The sequence below is a fragment of the Sus scrofa genome, chromosome 10 (genome assembly GCF_054392235.1).
Source record: "Sus scrofa isolate SSC_HxYL_T2T_F1_AM1 chromosome 10, Sscrofa_HxYL_maternal_Yorkshire_Landrace_v2.0, whole genome shotgun sequence".
Taxonomy (NCBI): domain Eukaryota; kingdom Metazoa; phylum Chordata; class Mammalia; order Artiodactyla; family Suidae; genus Sus; species Sus scrofa.
The window spans coordinates 86332923-86349848 of NC_139392.1; the positions used below are offsets into that span (position 1 = coordinate 86332923).

The window sequence follows — 16926 nt, forward strand, 5'->3', positions numbered from 1 at the left end:
GGTCAAAAAAAAAAAAAAAATGTAGTCCACAGCAAAAAGTATTTGTTTATTTTATGCCACGAAGGGAATGAGACTCTAGGTTCCTATGTCCTACCCCAACCAGGGTGACACATCCAGCCACATTCAGATATGGGTATTTTTTTACCTCCTTCTTCCCACGTGCAACATTAACCCACTGGAGGTTTGCTGAGTGGGGGTCTCTCGTGGCGCCCAGTTCTGTCCCCCTGCTGACTCTGTAGGTGTTTAGAGGCGATGAGACTCACCAGGAGAGGGTCGCTGTGACAGCAGCCCCAACAACGGCACCACCACCAGCACCACACTAACACAAAACCAGAAGAAAGTCGGACACCCCGGGCACTCAGCAAAGCCCACCGCCCCATCCCAGAGCTGGCACTCAACTCGTGTGCGGTGGTTCAATCAGACCTTCGTGCCAACTGGTGAATAACCAGAGCCCCACGCTCCCCAGAGGCCTGGCTCAGCGGCCAACCTCCGTGGTCCCTCCTGACACCTCCCGCCCCCTAGACAGACTGATGGCCAGGACTCGCCCGCCAGCGGTTGATTTTTATGGTCTTCCGTGTGCTCTTCCCTATGTTTCAAATTCTCCACCAAGATGACATGTCGCTTTCATAATTTTTCAAAAGTTTTCCTTTAAGGTACCAACCACTCAAACACTGAGAGGGACAACATACACCTGAATAGGCCCAGCTAAGCTATCCTCTGAACCTTTCAGTTTGGGGTTGATGCTTTCAGATCAAGGCTGACTGTGGCCCAGCTTCTCGGAACCCTGCCCAGCATATGATGGCTAGGTGCCAAAGAGGATGCATGACACACGCACTCACAAGAAAGGAGTGCTTTAAAGCCGTCATCTTTGGGACATAATAATACCTTCTCCCTGTGTAAAGCCAGACTGCATACACCACATCCCCTCAGGACTCACGAGAGGACTGTCGTGTAAGCAGGTGGCATTTTCCGCATTCAACAAACAAGGCAATCCAGACTCAGCAAAGGCTCCAAACTTCCGACAGAGATGTGCTGAGTCAACTCCTAACTCAAGGACTTCAAGGACTCGTGGCTGAACCCCGGGGACGTGAAGTGGTTCCACGTGGGAGCACTGACACTCCGGAAATCCGAGAGGGTTACAAATCTGAGCTGGTTGACCCGCACTTGAGTGGTTCCAATGGTCCCCGAACCACATCACAGAAGGGGGAGGTATATTTTTTTTTTTTCCTTTTGGGGCCACAGCATATGGAGCTCCCGGGGCAGGGATCAGATCTGAGCTGTAGTTGTGACCTATGATGCAGCTGCGGCGATGCCAGAGCCTTAACACACTGTGCCGGGGAATCGAACCTGCCTCCCAGCGCTCCCAAGAGGCCACCGATTCCGTTGAGCCACAGCAGGAGCTCCTAGGGGAGGTATCTTTTTTTTTTTTTTTGTCTTTTTGCCTTTCCTAGGGCCGCTCCCACGGCATATGGAGGTTCCCAGGCTAGGGGTTGAATCGGAGCTGTAGCCACCGGCCTACACCACAGCCATAGCAACACGGGATCCGAGCTGCATCTGCAACCTACACCACAGCTCACGGCAACGCTGGATCCTTAACCCACTGAGCGAGGCCAGGGATCGAACCCGCAACCTCATGGTTCCTAGTCAGATGTGTTAACCACTGTGCCACGACGGGAACTCCCAGGGGAGGTACCTTTTTAATCCATCAGTCTTCTCTATGCCCACTGTCTCCACCGGCTGGCCTGTAAGCAGCACGACACGGGAGAAAGAGCCCTGACTGCAGAATCCGAGGCCTCTCCACTCTCCGCCCGCCACCTAGCAACCTCTCCCTCTGAGTCACTGCATCTCTCTGAACCTCCATTTTCTCATCTGTAAAATGAGGCCGAAGGATCGCTGCCCACTCTCGAGGCAATCATTTGCAGAAGGAATCAGAGGCGTAAAAGCACTCTGCAAACTGCAAAGCACCACGCAGCTGCGGAAAACTGCAGGCCAGTACCTCGAAAAATTAAGCACAGCATTACCACACGAGCCAGCAATTCCACTTCTGGGTCTGAACCGAAAGCACTGAAATGAAAGCAGGGACCAGAAGAGGCAGGTGTCCAGCCATGTTCCTAGAGCATCTTTCACAAGATCCAAAAGGTGGAAGCAGCCCCAGCAACAGATGAGTGGGAGGGAGTTCCCGTCGCGGCGCAGCAGAACCGAATCTGACTCCCGACCTTTGTGGGTTCGATTCCTGGCCTCACTCAGTGGGTTAAGGATCCAGCGTTGCCGTGAACTGTGGTGTAGGTCGAAGACATGGCTCAGATCCTGCGTTGCTGTGGCTGTGGCATAGGCTGGCAGCTGCAGCTCCGATTCAACCCCTGGCCTGGGACCCTCCATATGCCACGGATGCGGCCCTAAAAAGCAAAACAAACAAACAAACAAAAAAACCAGATGAATGGGTAGACAATGGCACACCGTGAACTGTATTCTGCCTTAAGAAGGAAGGCAATTCGGACACACGCTACCATGTGGATAAACCTTAATGTTATGCTAAATAAAATAAGTGAGACACAAAATGACACAAACTGTCTGATGCCGCTTATATGGGACAGCTAGGGTGGCCAAGTTCATAGAGACAGGAGAGCTGGGGGAGGGGGGCATGGGGAGTGAGGGTTGGACAGGGATGAAGCTGCAGGAAGAGGAAAAGGTTCTGGAGAGGGACGGTGGTGATGCTGGACCCGCCACCTGAAAGTCCTGAGCACCACTGAGCGACAGACTTAGAAAGGGTTAAGCTGGCAAATCGTAGGTTAGTTACTTTTTCTTACCACAACTGAAACACACACACCCCTGGAGTTCCGCTGTGGCCCAACTGGACTGGCGGTATCTTGGGAGCGATGGGACCCAGGTTCAATCCCGGGCCAGTGCAGTGGGTTAAGGATCCGATGTTGCCACAGCTTGGGCCGAGACTGTGGCTCGGATCTGATCCCTGGCCCAGGAACTCCATATGCCTCAGGGCAGCCGAAAAAAAGAAACACACACACACACAAATGTAAGGGCCTGTTATTTCCCAGTTGTCCAGGGAGCCGAAAGGACCCTAAAAAAATCAACATTTTTTTTTTGGTGGTGGTTTTTTTTTTTTTTAATCGTGACTAGGACCACAAAAATCCACTTACACTGGCCATGCCAACACAGGCAGAAAGAACCCCAACTGTCACTGTGCCTGAGGGCCAGAGAACAGGCTGCTCCCAACTTTTACACATATTTAGCTTTTGGTTAAGGTGGTCATTCAAGGCGTAGTTTCGAAGAGAAGTGAAACATCTGATGGTAGGGAGAACCCCACTCAGGCCTAGAGAAGCCGTGAGCGCCTGATGCAGTGTGCCAGTGCCAGCCTGGTCCTGGGAGCTGGGGCTGTGCTGGGGGAGGAGGGGGAGGCGCCATCACAGCATCTTCCCTTGCGGGGGCCCTGGCAGGTCTAGGACCCGGTGTTTTAAAGGCTGAGGGCAGGTGGCCTGGGATGCCTGTCCCCCCGTTGCCTCACCCGGCCTTCAACCTGAAGTTTGCAATTTATCTCAGGCTCCCCACTTCCCCCAAAGTTCTCAATCCACAATTACCTCCTTCCCGCCCAGCTTCCAGCCAAATGCTGGTGCTGATCAGTTGCCCGTGGCAGGAAAAGTACTTTAAGATCACCTACATCACAGATGGCTGGTCTCTCCACCCGTTTCAAGACATTTATCTCCTCTCATGTTCTAAGGAAAATTTCAAGCAGCCACTTTTATCAGCTTTAAAGAAACGGGAGGAGCACTGGGGCAGGGGCGCAGGCCCAGGGGAGTTCACCCCATCCCCCGCCAGACCAGACGGGCAGCACAGCTGCTTTTCCTTCTACTCACAAGTTTTCTGAGCTGCGAAGGTTGGGGGGTTAGTTTTGGTTTTTGTGTTTCCCCACAACACTGCGGGCCTTGGTGGGAGGGATGGTGTGTGGGGGGGGGCATGCAGGGCGGGCAGGGGGGCCACTTGTCCCAGGCTTTATTGAATACCGTACCTTTGGGATTCCATTTATAGCCCCAAATCCAATTTGGTGTAAAAGCAATTTCAGTGATGGGAGCCGTGGTCATAAAAGTCAGAGAGGCCGGCCTCTCAACAGGTAGCAATGCTGACTCGGTCCAGCGGGGAAGCCTCTTCTTCCCCTGCTCATCACGTAGCAGAGGCACCAACAAACTGTGACACCCCTGCCCTCCGCCCCAGACTTGGTCCAGCCATCGAAAGTGGCTAAAATGGAGAGGACAAGATGAAGGATTTCACCCAGTTCAGCCACCAGCTCCCCAGCTGTTCTAGCTACTTCCCATGACCCGGGAAATTAAAATTCTGAGATCACCTCCCATCCCACAACCAACATTCCCTGATAAGGGTATTTTTGGGGTTTTGGCTTTGTTTTCATAACATTTTAATTCATCTGAGGTGACTGTGTGTGTGTGTGTGTGTGTGTGTGTGTGTTTCCACCTTTTTTTTTTTTATTTTCACAGCCACACCTGTGGCCTATAGACGTTCCCAGGTTGCACTCTGGAATCAGAGCTATGGCTGCCGGCCTACACCACAGCCACGGCAACTGGGGATCAGAGCCGCATCTTCGACCTACACCACAGCTCACGGCAATGCCAGATCCTTAATCCAATGAGTAAGACCAGGGATCAAACCTGCATTCTCAGGTTCCAACCCTCTGTGCCACTTTGAGAACGCCTAAAAGGACATTTCTGAATAAACTGCTACACTTGTTTATGGGATGGGTACCTAGACGTGTTTTCATGTGTGAAATACTCTAACATCAAAATAAATTCAGTACCTGGAACATATATACGAGACGGAATACTACTCAGCTGTAAAAAAATAATGAAATAATGCCGTTTGCAGCAAAACGGATGCAGCTAGAGATTCTCAGACTACGAGAAGTCAGTCAGGATGAGGACAAATACGCTATCACTTACATGTGGTATCTAAAACATGTCACAAATGAACTTAGCCACAAACAGAAACCATGCCACAGACATGGAGAAAAGCCTTGTGGTTTCCGAGGGGGAGGGAGAGGGACAGACTGGGGGCTTGGGGTTACTAGAGGCAAACTATTGCAGTTAGAAAGGACAGACAGTAAGGCCCTACCGTACAGGACAGGGGGAAACTACATCTAATTTCCTGGGATAAACCACAATAGAAAGGAATTTTTTTTTTTTTTTTTTTTGTCTTTTTGTCTTTTTAGGGCCTCACCCAGGGCATACAGAGGTTCCCAGGCTAGGGGTCGAATCGGAGCTGTAGCTGCCAGCCTACACCACAGCCACAGCAACGCGAGATCTAAGCTGCATCTGTGACCTACACCACAGCTCACGGTAACGTTGGATCCTCAACCCACTGAGCAAGGCCAGGGATCAAACCCATGTCCTCATGGATACGAGTCGGGTTTGTTAACCACTGAGCCATGATGGGAACTCCAGAAAAGAATATTTTAAAAAGAATGTATACATGTGTCCAAGTCACTTTGCTGCACAACAGAAATTAACTCATTATAAATGAACTACCATTTTAATTACATTAAATTAATGAAATAAATTCAGAACCTAGAGATTTTAAACTTATAAAACTGCTCCCTATTTGTAACACTGAAATCAGTAAGTGACTTCGGTCCTCAGAGCCAAACATTACTTTCAATAAGAAACCAAGTAGAAAGAGCTGGAGCCCTTCCCAGAAAGGAGAAGCTGCATTACGCTGCAAGAAGGGCCACAGCTGCACAGAGATGCTGCACAGAGATGCTGCAGTGACACAGGTTCTTGCACAAGCTGCTGGGGATAAAGACAGACGGAAACAACAACAACGCTAAACCAGCTCAGGGAGCAGTGCAGACACACAAAGCTGATGAGATAACCCAGGGAAAGGGATGAGTCTGTTTGCAGCAAACTAGGTCACGCAACACAAGAGCTGGTCGGGAGGACATCTGGGGCTCAGTCACTTGGTCACTGCCTGTGTCAGGTGAACCAGTCGGCCTCCTGTGGGAAGCCAGGGTTGGATGGTGCCATGGACCCTCCAAATCTGTGCAGGTGGCCTCTGAGGAGCAGGGTGCCAGCTCCCGGGGGCTAAGGAGAGAGAAGGAGTATTTACTGGACTTCGATGCATGGCCACGCCCTGTGCTGAGTGGTTTCCACGCATCCTCAGGGAACCCTCACTGCACCTTAGATCAGGTGCTGCTCTCAGCCTGTTGTACAGATGAGGGCGGGTGGCTGAGCCTGGCGACATCATGTAATCAAAACCTTATAGCCAGGAAGCAGCAAACCCAGGGTTTTGCACCCTCGTCCGGGGAACCTCAGAGCCTCCATTCTCAGCAGCTCAGGGCTGCGCTGCGGGGAACACACAGCAAATGTTCTTCCTCGGTTAACTGAGATCTTGGCAGCGGTTCCTTCCATCAACTTTGGGAGGAGGTCAAATATGCGCCGTTCTGCCCATGTGCCACAAGAGCTTCCAAAAATCAAGTTCCAACAGCTACTGTCACGTTCGTCCTCGCAGCGCTGGCGCTGATGATAGACATCTTCCACCACGGCTGCTGAAGGCAACCAGACCTCGATGACAGCGACAGTCTCCCCACCCCCAGTAATGTGCCAGGCACCTCAGATACGTCGCTGAATCCTTGCCGGAGTCCCACGAGGCAGCAACTTCCATCCCCGTCTTAACTCAGCAAGAGGAAGGAACCCATCCCGATGGACACGGCTGAGTGGCGATGCTAAAGCTGCCTTCGCCTCCCCAGCGTGCTGTCCCAGAGCCTTAGCCTCAAGACCTGGTGTTAAGTAACACAGAGAATCCCTCCGTGTCCGAATCCTGCTAAAATACAGGGAAAAACAGCACAAGCCCCACAGCTGATGGCTGGAGACAGAGCACGAGGTGGTCTGCCCTGGCATGAACTTGGCCTGTGGCATCCATCTGGGGGTGACCCTTGGTCCGATTCGAACCAAAAGAACCTGCACCCTGTGTAATCAGCATGCTTAAACAGTCAAGCGAGATATAACAGAGAATCAGCCCAGGGAAAAAGCCATCTCCTGCACCTCAGGCCACCTGAGGGACAGAGGGACAGACCCGACATGAACTAAGGAAGGTCCTGCTGGCGTCTCTCCCGGAGTCCACGTGGCCTTGGGTTCTAGCCACAAATGCCCGGGGTGGCCCATGTCAAAAAGAAACTGGCACCAGCTGACTAGGGCCCCAGGCATCATGGTGAGCACCCAGGAGCTGTTGCTTCTTCGATTGAAGAAACGTGTCCTCCGACGTCTGGGGAGGAACAGAGGCCGCTTGAGGTCCCAGGGTCCACCTGCGTGGGTGCCCGCTGGACCACTGCCTAAACCCTCCCAGAACGGAGAGGAGGAGGAGGGAGATTGAAGGGGATTTAAGGAGATTTGTTCGAGGAAAGGAAAGATTAAAGGGATTTATGGAGACCCAGCCAAAGAAAAACTCAACAAGTTAACCCCTCGAATGCTCCCAAGGGGACCCAGGCATCTACTTGTCACGTCTAATTACTGTCCACTCGGTGGCCACGTTTGAGCCAGAAATTTCTCCCGGAGACAGAGTCCTCGTGAGGCCCTCTGGGAACAAGCTCTAAAAAAGCACCATGTCCCCAGTCCCGCGGTACGCATCCGTAAGGCCACGAGAGGTTGTTATCTTTTGTGCAACGCAGAAAAGCTTTCGGCTTTTCCTCTCCAAACACAAAACATCCTGTCAGAGAAGGAGCAAGAGTTCCCATGTTTATTATTTTTCACGGAACGTTTGGGCTTTAAATTCCCACATCCAGTGAGAGAGTTACAGGCTATGTCAGCGTGCTCTTCCTATTGATAATTCTGAAGGCAAAACCTGGCATTTTCACAGAAAGCGAGGCAAGTGCTTCGCTGCCAGCTGCTCCAATGTCCAGCCTCTCACGACCTCCCATGGCGATAGGGGAGGTGGCACTGCCAGGACCCACTCCAGACACAAGGTCTTGGAAAGAGAGAAGCAAGCCTTAAAATCCAAGATCTCTCACGAGAAGAACCCCCAGGCCCCAAGGATGCCAGCTTAGCCTCCGAACTGTTTGCGAGCGTTTCCCAGACCATGGAGGGCCCTGCGGAGCCCACAGAGCAGGTGCTCAGAAAAATCCTTGGAAACACTGACCCACACCACCCAATCCCTCCAACCCCAAATCCTTCGAGAACCATCTCGCACCCCATGCCTGATCCACCAGCAGTCCCTACGGACTCTCCTCCCTGTGTCCAGACTCTGACCACCCCTCCCCACCTCCACAGCTGCCCCCGAGTCCCACGCCCCCCCTTCTCTCCCCCGGATGGTTTCAATGGCCTCTGAACCCACGTGTCTGTTCTCATGCAGCCACGAGAGCCACAATGGAAACGCCCGAGTCTGCTCAGAACCCCCCAGTTCCCCATCCCTCTCACAGCAACAGCAGAGCCTCCACCATCACGAAGCCCCTCATGAACTCTGACCTCCCCCCCCAGCCCACCTGTCTCCCCTCAGCACCCAATTTCCGCACCCTGATCCCTTGCTTTTAGCCACATCGGCCTCCTGGAAGCAGCTGAGCCTTAAACACACCAGGCCTGCGCCCGCCTCAGGCCCTTGGCCCTGGCTGTTCCCTCCGACTGGAACATTCCGCCGTCAGCCCCTCCAGATTTTTTTTTTTTTGGTACATATAATGATTTTTTTTCCATGATAGCTGGTTTACAGTGTTCTGTCAATTTTCTACTGCACAGCAAGGTGACCCAGTTACACATACATGTAGACATTCTTTTTTCTCACATTCTCATGCTCCAGCATCAGTGCCTAGACATAGCTGCCAGTGCGACACAGCAGGAGCCTCCAGATCTTGATGCCCGCAGCAGCTCCTTGGCAAGGCCCTCCCTGGCTGCACTGCTTGGAGCTGCCATCGCCGCCCCCTCCAGAAAAAAATCCCCCCCCATCTCTCTCCCTAACGTGCTCCCCAGCCTACTCTACATTTTCCCCGATTCACAGTTTTTCTTTTCTGGCTTCCTCACCAGAATGTGAGCTCCAGGAAAGCGGGCATTTGTGTCTGTTTGTTCAGTGCTGTACCCGCCCCCCCTCCCCAGCCCTCCCTCCCTGTGCCTGGAATATAGCAGGTGTTCGATAGATATTTTTAAACATACAAGAGGCTGAATTTATATCATGTCTCAAAAGGGGCGGGGGGCTGAGATGTGCAAAAGTCTGACAAATTCTGCAGCCGGGATACCCCCGGGGAGAGCTCTGGGGGCTTCCCACCTGCTTCCCTCTCGGTAACATTCTTTTAAATGCGTCCCCCAGACTCTCACACTTTGAGTTGTCCCAGAATAAATACTATTCAATCAGCCAGTCAAGCAACCTCCCCCCCCCAAAAAAAAAGAACATCTGAGGCTGTTTCCTACCAGAGCTTTCAGATAAATCAATCCTCTGTGTCCTCAACAGGTGTATTTATGAGCAATTTCAGAACAAGGCGTGTAAGTCTGATACTAGTGGGAAAAGGCAGTGCTGGCCCTACAGAAATTTCTATTTATACCCTTCCCACAGCAGCACCCAGCAGGCGCTCATTTAATGAAAAAGACAAGCTCTTGGGCTACTGACCTTAAGTGGGATAAAACTGTCCTGAGCTGTGTCACGTTGCTACCAGCACGGCCATAAAAATGTCCCTCCAAATAGGACGAAGCTGCCCTGGCTACATTCGAAAGCTCCTGAAAAATGAGAATGTATGCCTTCGTTACCCCCACGAAGCCCCAAAACCTTCGGGTTGTGGGGGCACTCGAACCTCACCCCATCTTTCCTGACGCCTTGATTTTGCAGATGAGGGGCTCAGACCAGGAGAGGGGCATGTGGACAAATGGCCAAGCAGCCTGCAAGCCACATGCCCCACGGGGGGCTGAGCCGGACCTTGAACCCAGGCCCCAGTCCTCCGAGGTGCCTCCCACAAGCAGCAGTGACTTCCGCACACCCTGGAGGAAAAGCCTGCATTCGCAGCCCTCAGAGATGAGGCTCTATGTCTTAGGAGATGCTGTTTCCTCTCCTCCAGGGGAGACAAATACGAGGGGGTCTCTCTGCATCGCACCAACCATCAAGGTCCCCCCTATTCAGATGCCCTTCATGGCCTGGAAATGACAGAAGCCACTTCCCTGAGTCTGGGGTACTTGCTGGGCTCCACGTCAAAGCCTTCTTCCCATCCGCAGGCTTCTCCCAATGGCCCCCCTTCCATTTCTTGGTTCAGGAGCGCTGAGCGATGCCAACGGCAGAGGTGGCCTCAACAGCCTGAGCAAACAGGCGGCAGAGTGGTTACCACTCCTGATTGCTGTCACACAGCACTGACTTGGCCTCACAACTATCTGGCGACCTGAAAATATGCTGTTGAGTAATAAAGAGCAATTAAGCCTTTCCACCTTAGTCAGAGGTAAGGTCAGGTTCTGGGATTCCCTTTCGAAGGAAGCCAGGCTGAAAGGCTGCGAGTTGAGAGGCTTCTCCTGAGGCCTGACTCCGAGGTGCATCAGGTCACCCAGGCGCAAACCACACGGTGTGTCCTTCCCCCGTGCTGTCCTTGGCCCCCTCAAGCGCTTTTCCCACCCTCTGGGCCAGCCTCCACTCCCATTTGGCCCCCACCCTGCGGCAAGGTCCCGCTGACCACACAGCCCAAAGGGCTGGACGCTCTGGTTCTGAACCACAAATGTTCTGCTCTGCACCGAAAGGTACCTGGGTCGGGATGCTTCCTATCAGATGACAAAGTCTGGCCCAGTGAGTGCTCCTCGGGCCTTCACAACGCTTTGTTTTAAAAGCATTTTAACACTGGAAGCTGACCGGCTGGCTCCTGGCAGGGCTTTCCTGCCTTAGGATCTTAAAGGCATATGGTAAAGGTATGACAAACAAGAATGACTGGACCTGCAGAGGGCCTTGGAAATGAATTCCAATCCGAACTCCTGATGCCACGACACCAGGTTTCATTACAAACAAGTGAACAGCCCGAACCCAATATCCACACTGACGGACCAGAGGTGACCTCTCTGTTTAGACTCAGGCCAAGGTCGCTGGACTTGGCCCAGGGTGAAAGAGGCATCCCGAACTTCAGACCACTTTCTGGAGAATCCACGAGACAAAATATGTTGATAACCCAAAAGCTTTGACCTAGTCCATGTTTCCATAACAGGTTACCCTGTAATTATGCTTCCTTTACGTTCATATTAAAATTAGCTTTCCAAATACTAAAGTCAAATTATTATTAATATGCGCTGTTACATAAGGCACAGAGTGGCTCAACCGCACATGCATCAACACAAATTGTTCTGCTTGATTTAAATCTCGACTCCACTTACTAAGTAGCTGGTGTGTGGCAGGTCACTTAAGTTCTCTGTTGCCTCAGTTTTCCCGTCTGTCAAGAGGGGATAAACGTAAACCCCTAACTCATCAGGTTAGCACGAGAATAAAATGAATTCATGTAAGGCATTGAGAATAATAACTGGTACTGGGTGTATTCATTTGATAAAGTCGCTACAATTACTGTTATTATTCTGCTATGGAGTGAGACATTCTGACCATTTTATTGTTCGTGTTTCACTCTTCTAGAACCCCTGTCAGCACCAAGGGAGGCCTCTTTTCAAGGAATTCTTTCCAAGACAGAAGGAGAAGTCTTTAGAACTTAACAGAGACCCTGCCCCAAGTTCATGGGGAATGCGGCCAGAGTCCAAGAGATGGTTTTGCAAGAGCTCTCGGGTCCCTGCAGCGCTATAAGGCAAGTCCTCATCCTGCCCAGAGGTGGAGCCACCCGCAGGCATTCCCCAAACAGCGCCTGCCACTGTAGAAGCCACTCAATGAAACCACAGCTCTCAGGAGCTGAGCAGCCCAGCCACTGCGGAGGACAGGCTGCAGGGCTCTCCTGGGGACCAGGAGACAGTCAGGGGAGGCAGCATCCATCTGCCTGGAGGCTGCCGGCAGAGGGACCAGCGCCAGGGGCTTGGTGGGGATGCACCAGGCAAGGCAAGCATCATGTGACATGAGGGGGCTCCCCTCTCTCCACTCCCCTCAACGGCAGCCACAGCACTGGGCTCAGGACAACCAGCAAGGACCTGCGTCTTCTTTCTCAGCAACCTGAGCATCTCAGCATCATTACCACAAACCCAAATAAACCTCAACGGTAATTTTTTAAAGTTCTGAACTAACCTCACCCCTTACCTGGCCATGCCAAGCAGCAGCCCCAAGCCCCTCTCCATGAAGAGGCTGCGTCCTTTCTGCTTTCTTCCCAACAAAGCCAGAACGTCTCCACCCACAGGTGCTGTCCCTGAAGCCAGCACAACAGCTAGGAGACCTATCTATTCTCCTCCTCGGCAAGTGTGCGTCCCCAGGATCAGCAGCATGGCGGGGAGGCCAGCTTCACAACTGGGCTCTGGGGGACCCACAGCAAACACGGCAGGGGAGGAGGGAAAACGATCAAATAGCTGCTCGGACCCAGAGGATGAGGCCGAAAACAACCTGGGTTGGAAAATGTGGTTCTGGGAAAGCAAACCAACCGCAGAGACAGGTAAAGGAGGGAGAAGGGAAGCCTGGGAGGAAGAGCACACGGGTTTATCTTAGGAAACACCTCCTCTAGCTCTTCCCAGCCTCATCAACACCTCCATGAACCCCTGCAAAATGCTCCGCTCCTATAGCACATATGTGTGTGTGTGTGAATACATATGCTGGCAGATACTGATCACATGAGGGCAGAAAATAACTCCAAGTTCAGACTCTTCCAGCAGTGCCTGAGTCTCTTTCACTATCAGCCTCCCTACCTCTGCCGAGGCGCTCCACAACAAAATAAACAAAACCCAACTCCTGGGCAGAAAGGGAACAGCCGCTGAACCGAGCAGCACAGGCTTAGAGCCTTCCTGCCATCGACTTCTGATGATTTCTGCTTTCTGGAGGCGCAGCCACCAGCCTCAGAAGACAGGCGGCCCAGGAGAGCAATCGCCAGTACGGCGACCCCCGCAGACCCTCTCTTGCGTGTGCCGCTGAGCCCCCGGTGAAAAGGACAGCCGCTCAAGTGAGGCTCTGCCCACACGTGACCCTGAACGCTGCGAAATTTCCCCCTTCCCTAATCGCGCGGCCATCCAAAGTCTCGCCTACACCTAGTACGTGCAGATGTCAATTCTCTAAGAATGCATGAGGGGAGGACAGAAATGGGAATGCCCAGAGCCCGATTTTCTTGTGACCACGTCTCTCGCCGACACGGTGCGTCCATGCACTCGGTGAGTAGACGCACGCAGCGGGTAAAGAGAAATATCCACCATGCTCAGCCTACAGTCACGCGTGGGGAGAAGTCGAGAGGGCGGCAGTATCGGGGAAGTGGAAAGTCGCCTGCCTGAGACGGTCCCCGAAAGCCCAGAGCCTCCCCGCCCCCGCCCAGGAGCGGCACCCACCCGGGCTCGCGGGGCTTAGACCCACGCGGCGGGCACGCGTGGGGCTCCGCAGAGCCGAGAACCGGACAATGAGGACGCGGCAACCCGCCCGTTCCTGCCGCGGTGGCGGCGGCGGCGGGGGCGGTGGCAGTGGGAGCCACCTCTGCGCCCGCGGCCGCTGCCACCTCCACCCTCTTCTCCCCGGACCCCACTTACGTTCCCAGGGTCTCCTTGAACTCGAAGATTTTCTTGATGTCTTCAGCTTGCTTTTTCCAGGAGGAGCTGCTCTCGCCGTTCTCCCGAGCCATGGCAGACGAGGGCGGCGTGCGCCGAGGGCGGCGAGGCGGAGCGGCCGGGGGCGCTGGGGGCCGGGGTGGGCGCGCGAGGAGGGGGCGCCCGGGCGCGGGGGGCGGCGGCGCGGGCTCAACGCGGGCGCGGGCGGCGGCGAGCCGGTCCGGGAGGGCTGGGCTGGCGGCGTGGGGATGCTCGGCGCGGGAGCCGGAGGAGACTTTGTGCTGCGGCAGAGCTTCCTCTTCTGCAGTTTCCTCTTTCACTCTCGCCGCCGCCGCGGTCCCTCCCTGGCTCTTATTTCTGCGCGTCTCGGGCACAGACTTCCTGCCGCCGCCGCCGCTCGCCCGGCTCCTTTGCCGCTGGCTGCCAGCCTCACTTTCTGCTACTTTCTTGCCTCCCTTCTCCTCCCTCCCCGCCGCCCGCCCCGCTCCCTCCCCCCTCCTCCTCCCGCGGGCTCCCCGCCCTCCCTCCCCGCGCGCCCAGACCGCCTCCCGCCTCCCCGCCTCCGACACGCTGCCGCCTTCGGGGATGTCCTGCTCCCCTGGAGCGCCGTGCGCCCGGCGCGGGGGCACCGCTGTCGTCGCCGGGCCACGCTCCCCGCCGCCGCGCGCGCCCTGGAGCCCAGGAGAGGGCAGGTGCGGGGAACCCGGGCAGGTGCCGGCGCCCGGGCGCGTGCTGGAGGACCCAGCCCCTCCCGCCCCCACTCCCGGAGCTGCTTTATTAATTCTGCAAAGTCAAGTCTCGGGGGCGCGAGGGCTTTCCTCCCCGGCGGCGGGAGGGGGCGCCTCTGCGCTGCGTTCGGACGCGGCGGGGCGGGGGCGGAGTGCGAGGCGGCCCGGATGCGGGGCGCGGAGGGCGGGGGCGTCCTCCCCGGGCGTCCCCGCGCTGCGCGGGGCCCGGCGGGCGGGGGCCCGTTGTTATGGCGACGGGAGGCGGTGGCGGCGGCGGCGGGGATGCTGGCGGAGGTGGGCGTCGACGCGGGCCCCGAGGCGCCTGCCGGGCCCTCCGGACCCGGCGACTGGAGCTCATTCGCATTGCACCAAAATCCGCGCTCTTGCGGTCGGGGGGAGGGGGCGGCGCGGTGAGGAGGGAGCGCGGGAGCCTCGGGGCCGGGGGCGCGCAGGACGTGCCAGGCGCTGCCTCGCTTTCCCTTTGGGAGCTTAACTCCCGGGCTGGAGCGGCGGGCGGGCCTGGGCGGGCCTGGACCGGCTTTCGCTCCAGCTCGGCCCCCTCTGGTCCCACCCTCTCTCCGCCGGCCGAAACCCGGAGACTTGGGGGAAAGTGAACCTCTGCCCCACACCCTCCTGGACAGAAGGGCCGCCGCTCCTAAGGCTGCCGCCTGGGGTGGAGTAGGGACCCCGGTGGCACGCAGGTACCTGGAAAGAGCGTTTCCAGCAGGCTGGAGGAAACGCAGCCAGAGTTCCGTCTGGCCTCCCCTCTCCGAGGAGCCCTCTGACTGCCCATCCCTCCCACGTCTGCCTGTCAGAGGCTGATCCACGTGCGGATCCCCATTCTCTACCTGCCAGGACTACCTCTTGTTGCGAAAAATTGTAGTTCTCTTTGTATGAAGACTATCACTCCCTAAGGGCCCCTCGGCTGAGTTGGGCCAACAGCCCTGTCTCTTGAGTAGTGACACTTGTCCCACTTTCCCAAGACTGTTCCAATTTCACTGTAAAAGGGAAAAAAAAAATTCTACTCCCCGACAAGGAAACTTACTCGGCACCTTCTTCCTCTTTCTGACAGGCTGGCTGCAGGCCGACGGCCCTCCCAGAAGCCATCTGGCCCCCACCCCACCTTTTCCCTGACCCCAAGGAAGTGGAAGCATAACCTGGCCGACCGCTCCTCTACCCCTGCCGGCTGGATTCCTAAGGAACTGTTAGCTTAAGGCCCTCCAGGCTGAGCAGAGCAAATGGGGGATGTGGCTGTTAGAAACACGGACTAAACCCACCAACCCAGCTTCTAAGACAGATTACTAAGGAAGCTCTCTTAAAGCTGGGGCACATCACCGAAGACAATCAGCAGCACTTTAGTAAGAAATACATTGGAAGACCTAAAATGTTGTTTGTTGGGGCCAAAGGTTAGGAGGCATGACCAAGGTCCCAGCGGACACTCTCCCATGCCCGCCATATGCATTTGCTCATCTTTTTCTCCCTCCCACCCATCCTCCCACTCCTTCTTATCCAGTTCTTTCTATTTCACCCTCGTTCCTTGCCCACACATCAGCCTCCAGAGCTCATGATAACAATTCTGTCTCAGATTTGTCCCCGAAACTAAAGAACTGGTGATGCGGTCTCTCTTCCTCCTATCCAAGGCACCCCACTTTTCAGGAGCAGGAATGGCAAGGGGAAGCAGGAGAGGGTGCGGGTGGCTCTGTGGTCACGACCTTACCCATCCGCCTATAAGGTCCAGGAGCACAGGGAACATCCTGCCTCCTGCACCAAGGCCAGCACCTAGCACGGTAACTGACACCTAGTAAGAGATGCATGAATGGGTGTTGCCAGGATGAAGAAATGAAATCGAATTAGGACAGCTCTTTGGTATCTGTGGTACTGTTGGAAGTGCCACGGTGAGTTTCTTTCTCTTCCAAATTTTCCATGATGTTCCTTCAGCCTTATCAAGGTGTCCTCAGCTGGTCTAGGGCCTAGAGAAAGACTCCAAGGTTTAATGGGGAATTGAGGCGGCTAAGCTCAAAAGAATGGATCCCATGACCCCAAGAAGGAGCTGGAAATGCCAAAGACAGGTTGAGCCTGGCTTTAACGTGGTGATCCCACCCGTGCTATAAAAGAAGATCAGCATCCTGGAAATGGCAGTAGAAAGCAAAACCACCATTGCCTAAGAAGAGTTCAGCCTCAGCCTACAAATGGCTTAGTTCTGTTTGCTTGAGGATCTCTCTTGAACTTTCATTGCCTCCAGCTGCCGTGTTTCTCTAGAGGCCCAGGTGATGGCTGCCAAGCTCCTCTTCCACCTCAATTCCACTGTCAGTTATTTATTACCTATCAGTCAAAACACTCCCTTCCCTAACTGTTCCACTCCAGAAAGCCCTGCCAGATATTCTGGATTACCAAGGTTTAGGTCCCAACTCTTTGTATTTCCTTAAAGCCATTTAAGATTTTCATTCAAGGCGTTCCTGTCGTGGCTCAGCGGTTAACAAACCCAAAGAGTATCCTTGAGCACGCAGGTTCGATCCATGGCCTTGCTCAGTGAGTTAAGGATCTGGCATTGCCATGAGCTGTGGTGTGGGTCACAGACG

The 16926-nt window shown here is 54.6% G+C and overlaps 1 protein-coding gene across 3 annotated transcripts in view; it reads right to left on the reverse strand.

The window, feature by feature from the left end:
- Window positions 1-14090, reverse strand: part of CAMK1D (calcium/calmodulin dependent protein kinase ID) — a 433657-nt gene extending 419567 nt beyond the window's left edge. For 2 of the 3 annotated variants that reach the window (XM_021063979.2, XM_084978725.1), the window contains exon 1: window positions 13602-14090. In XM_021063979.2, coding sequence (XP_020919638.1) covers window positions 13602-13693 — 92 coding nt within the window. In that variant the 5' untranslated portion in view covers window positions 13694-14090. Of the gene's footprint in view, window positions 1-9404; window positions 9410-13601 lie in introns of those variants that run through there. The other variant, XM_084978730.1, reaches the window with a different exon arrangement.
- Window positions 14091-16926: the final 2836 nt, after the last annotated feature.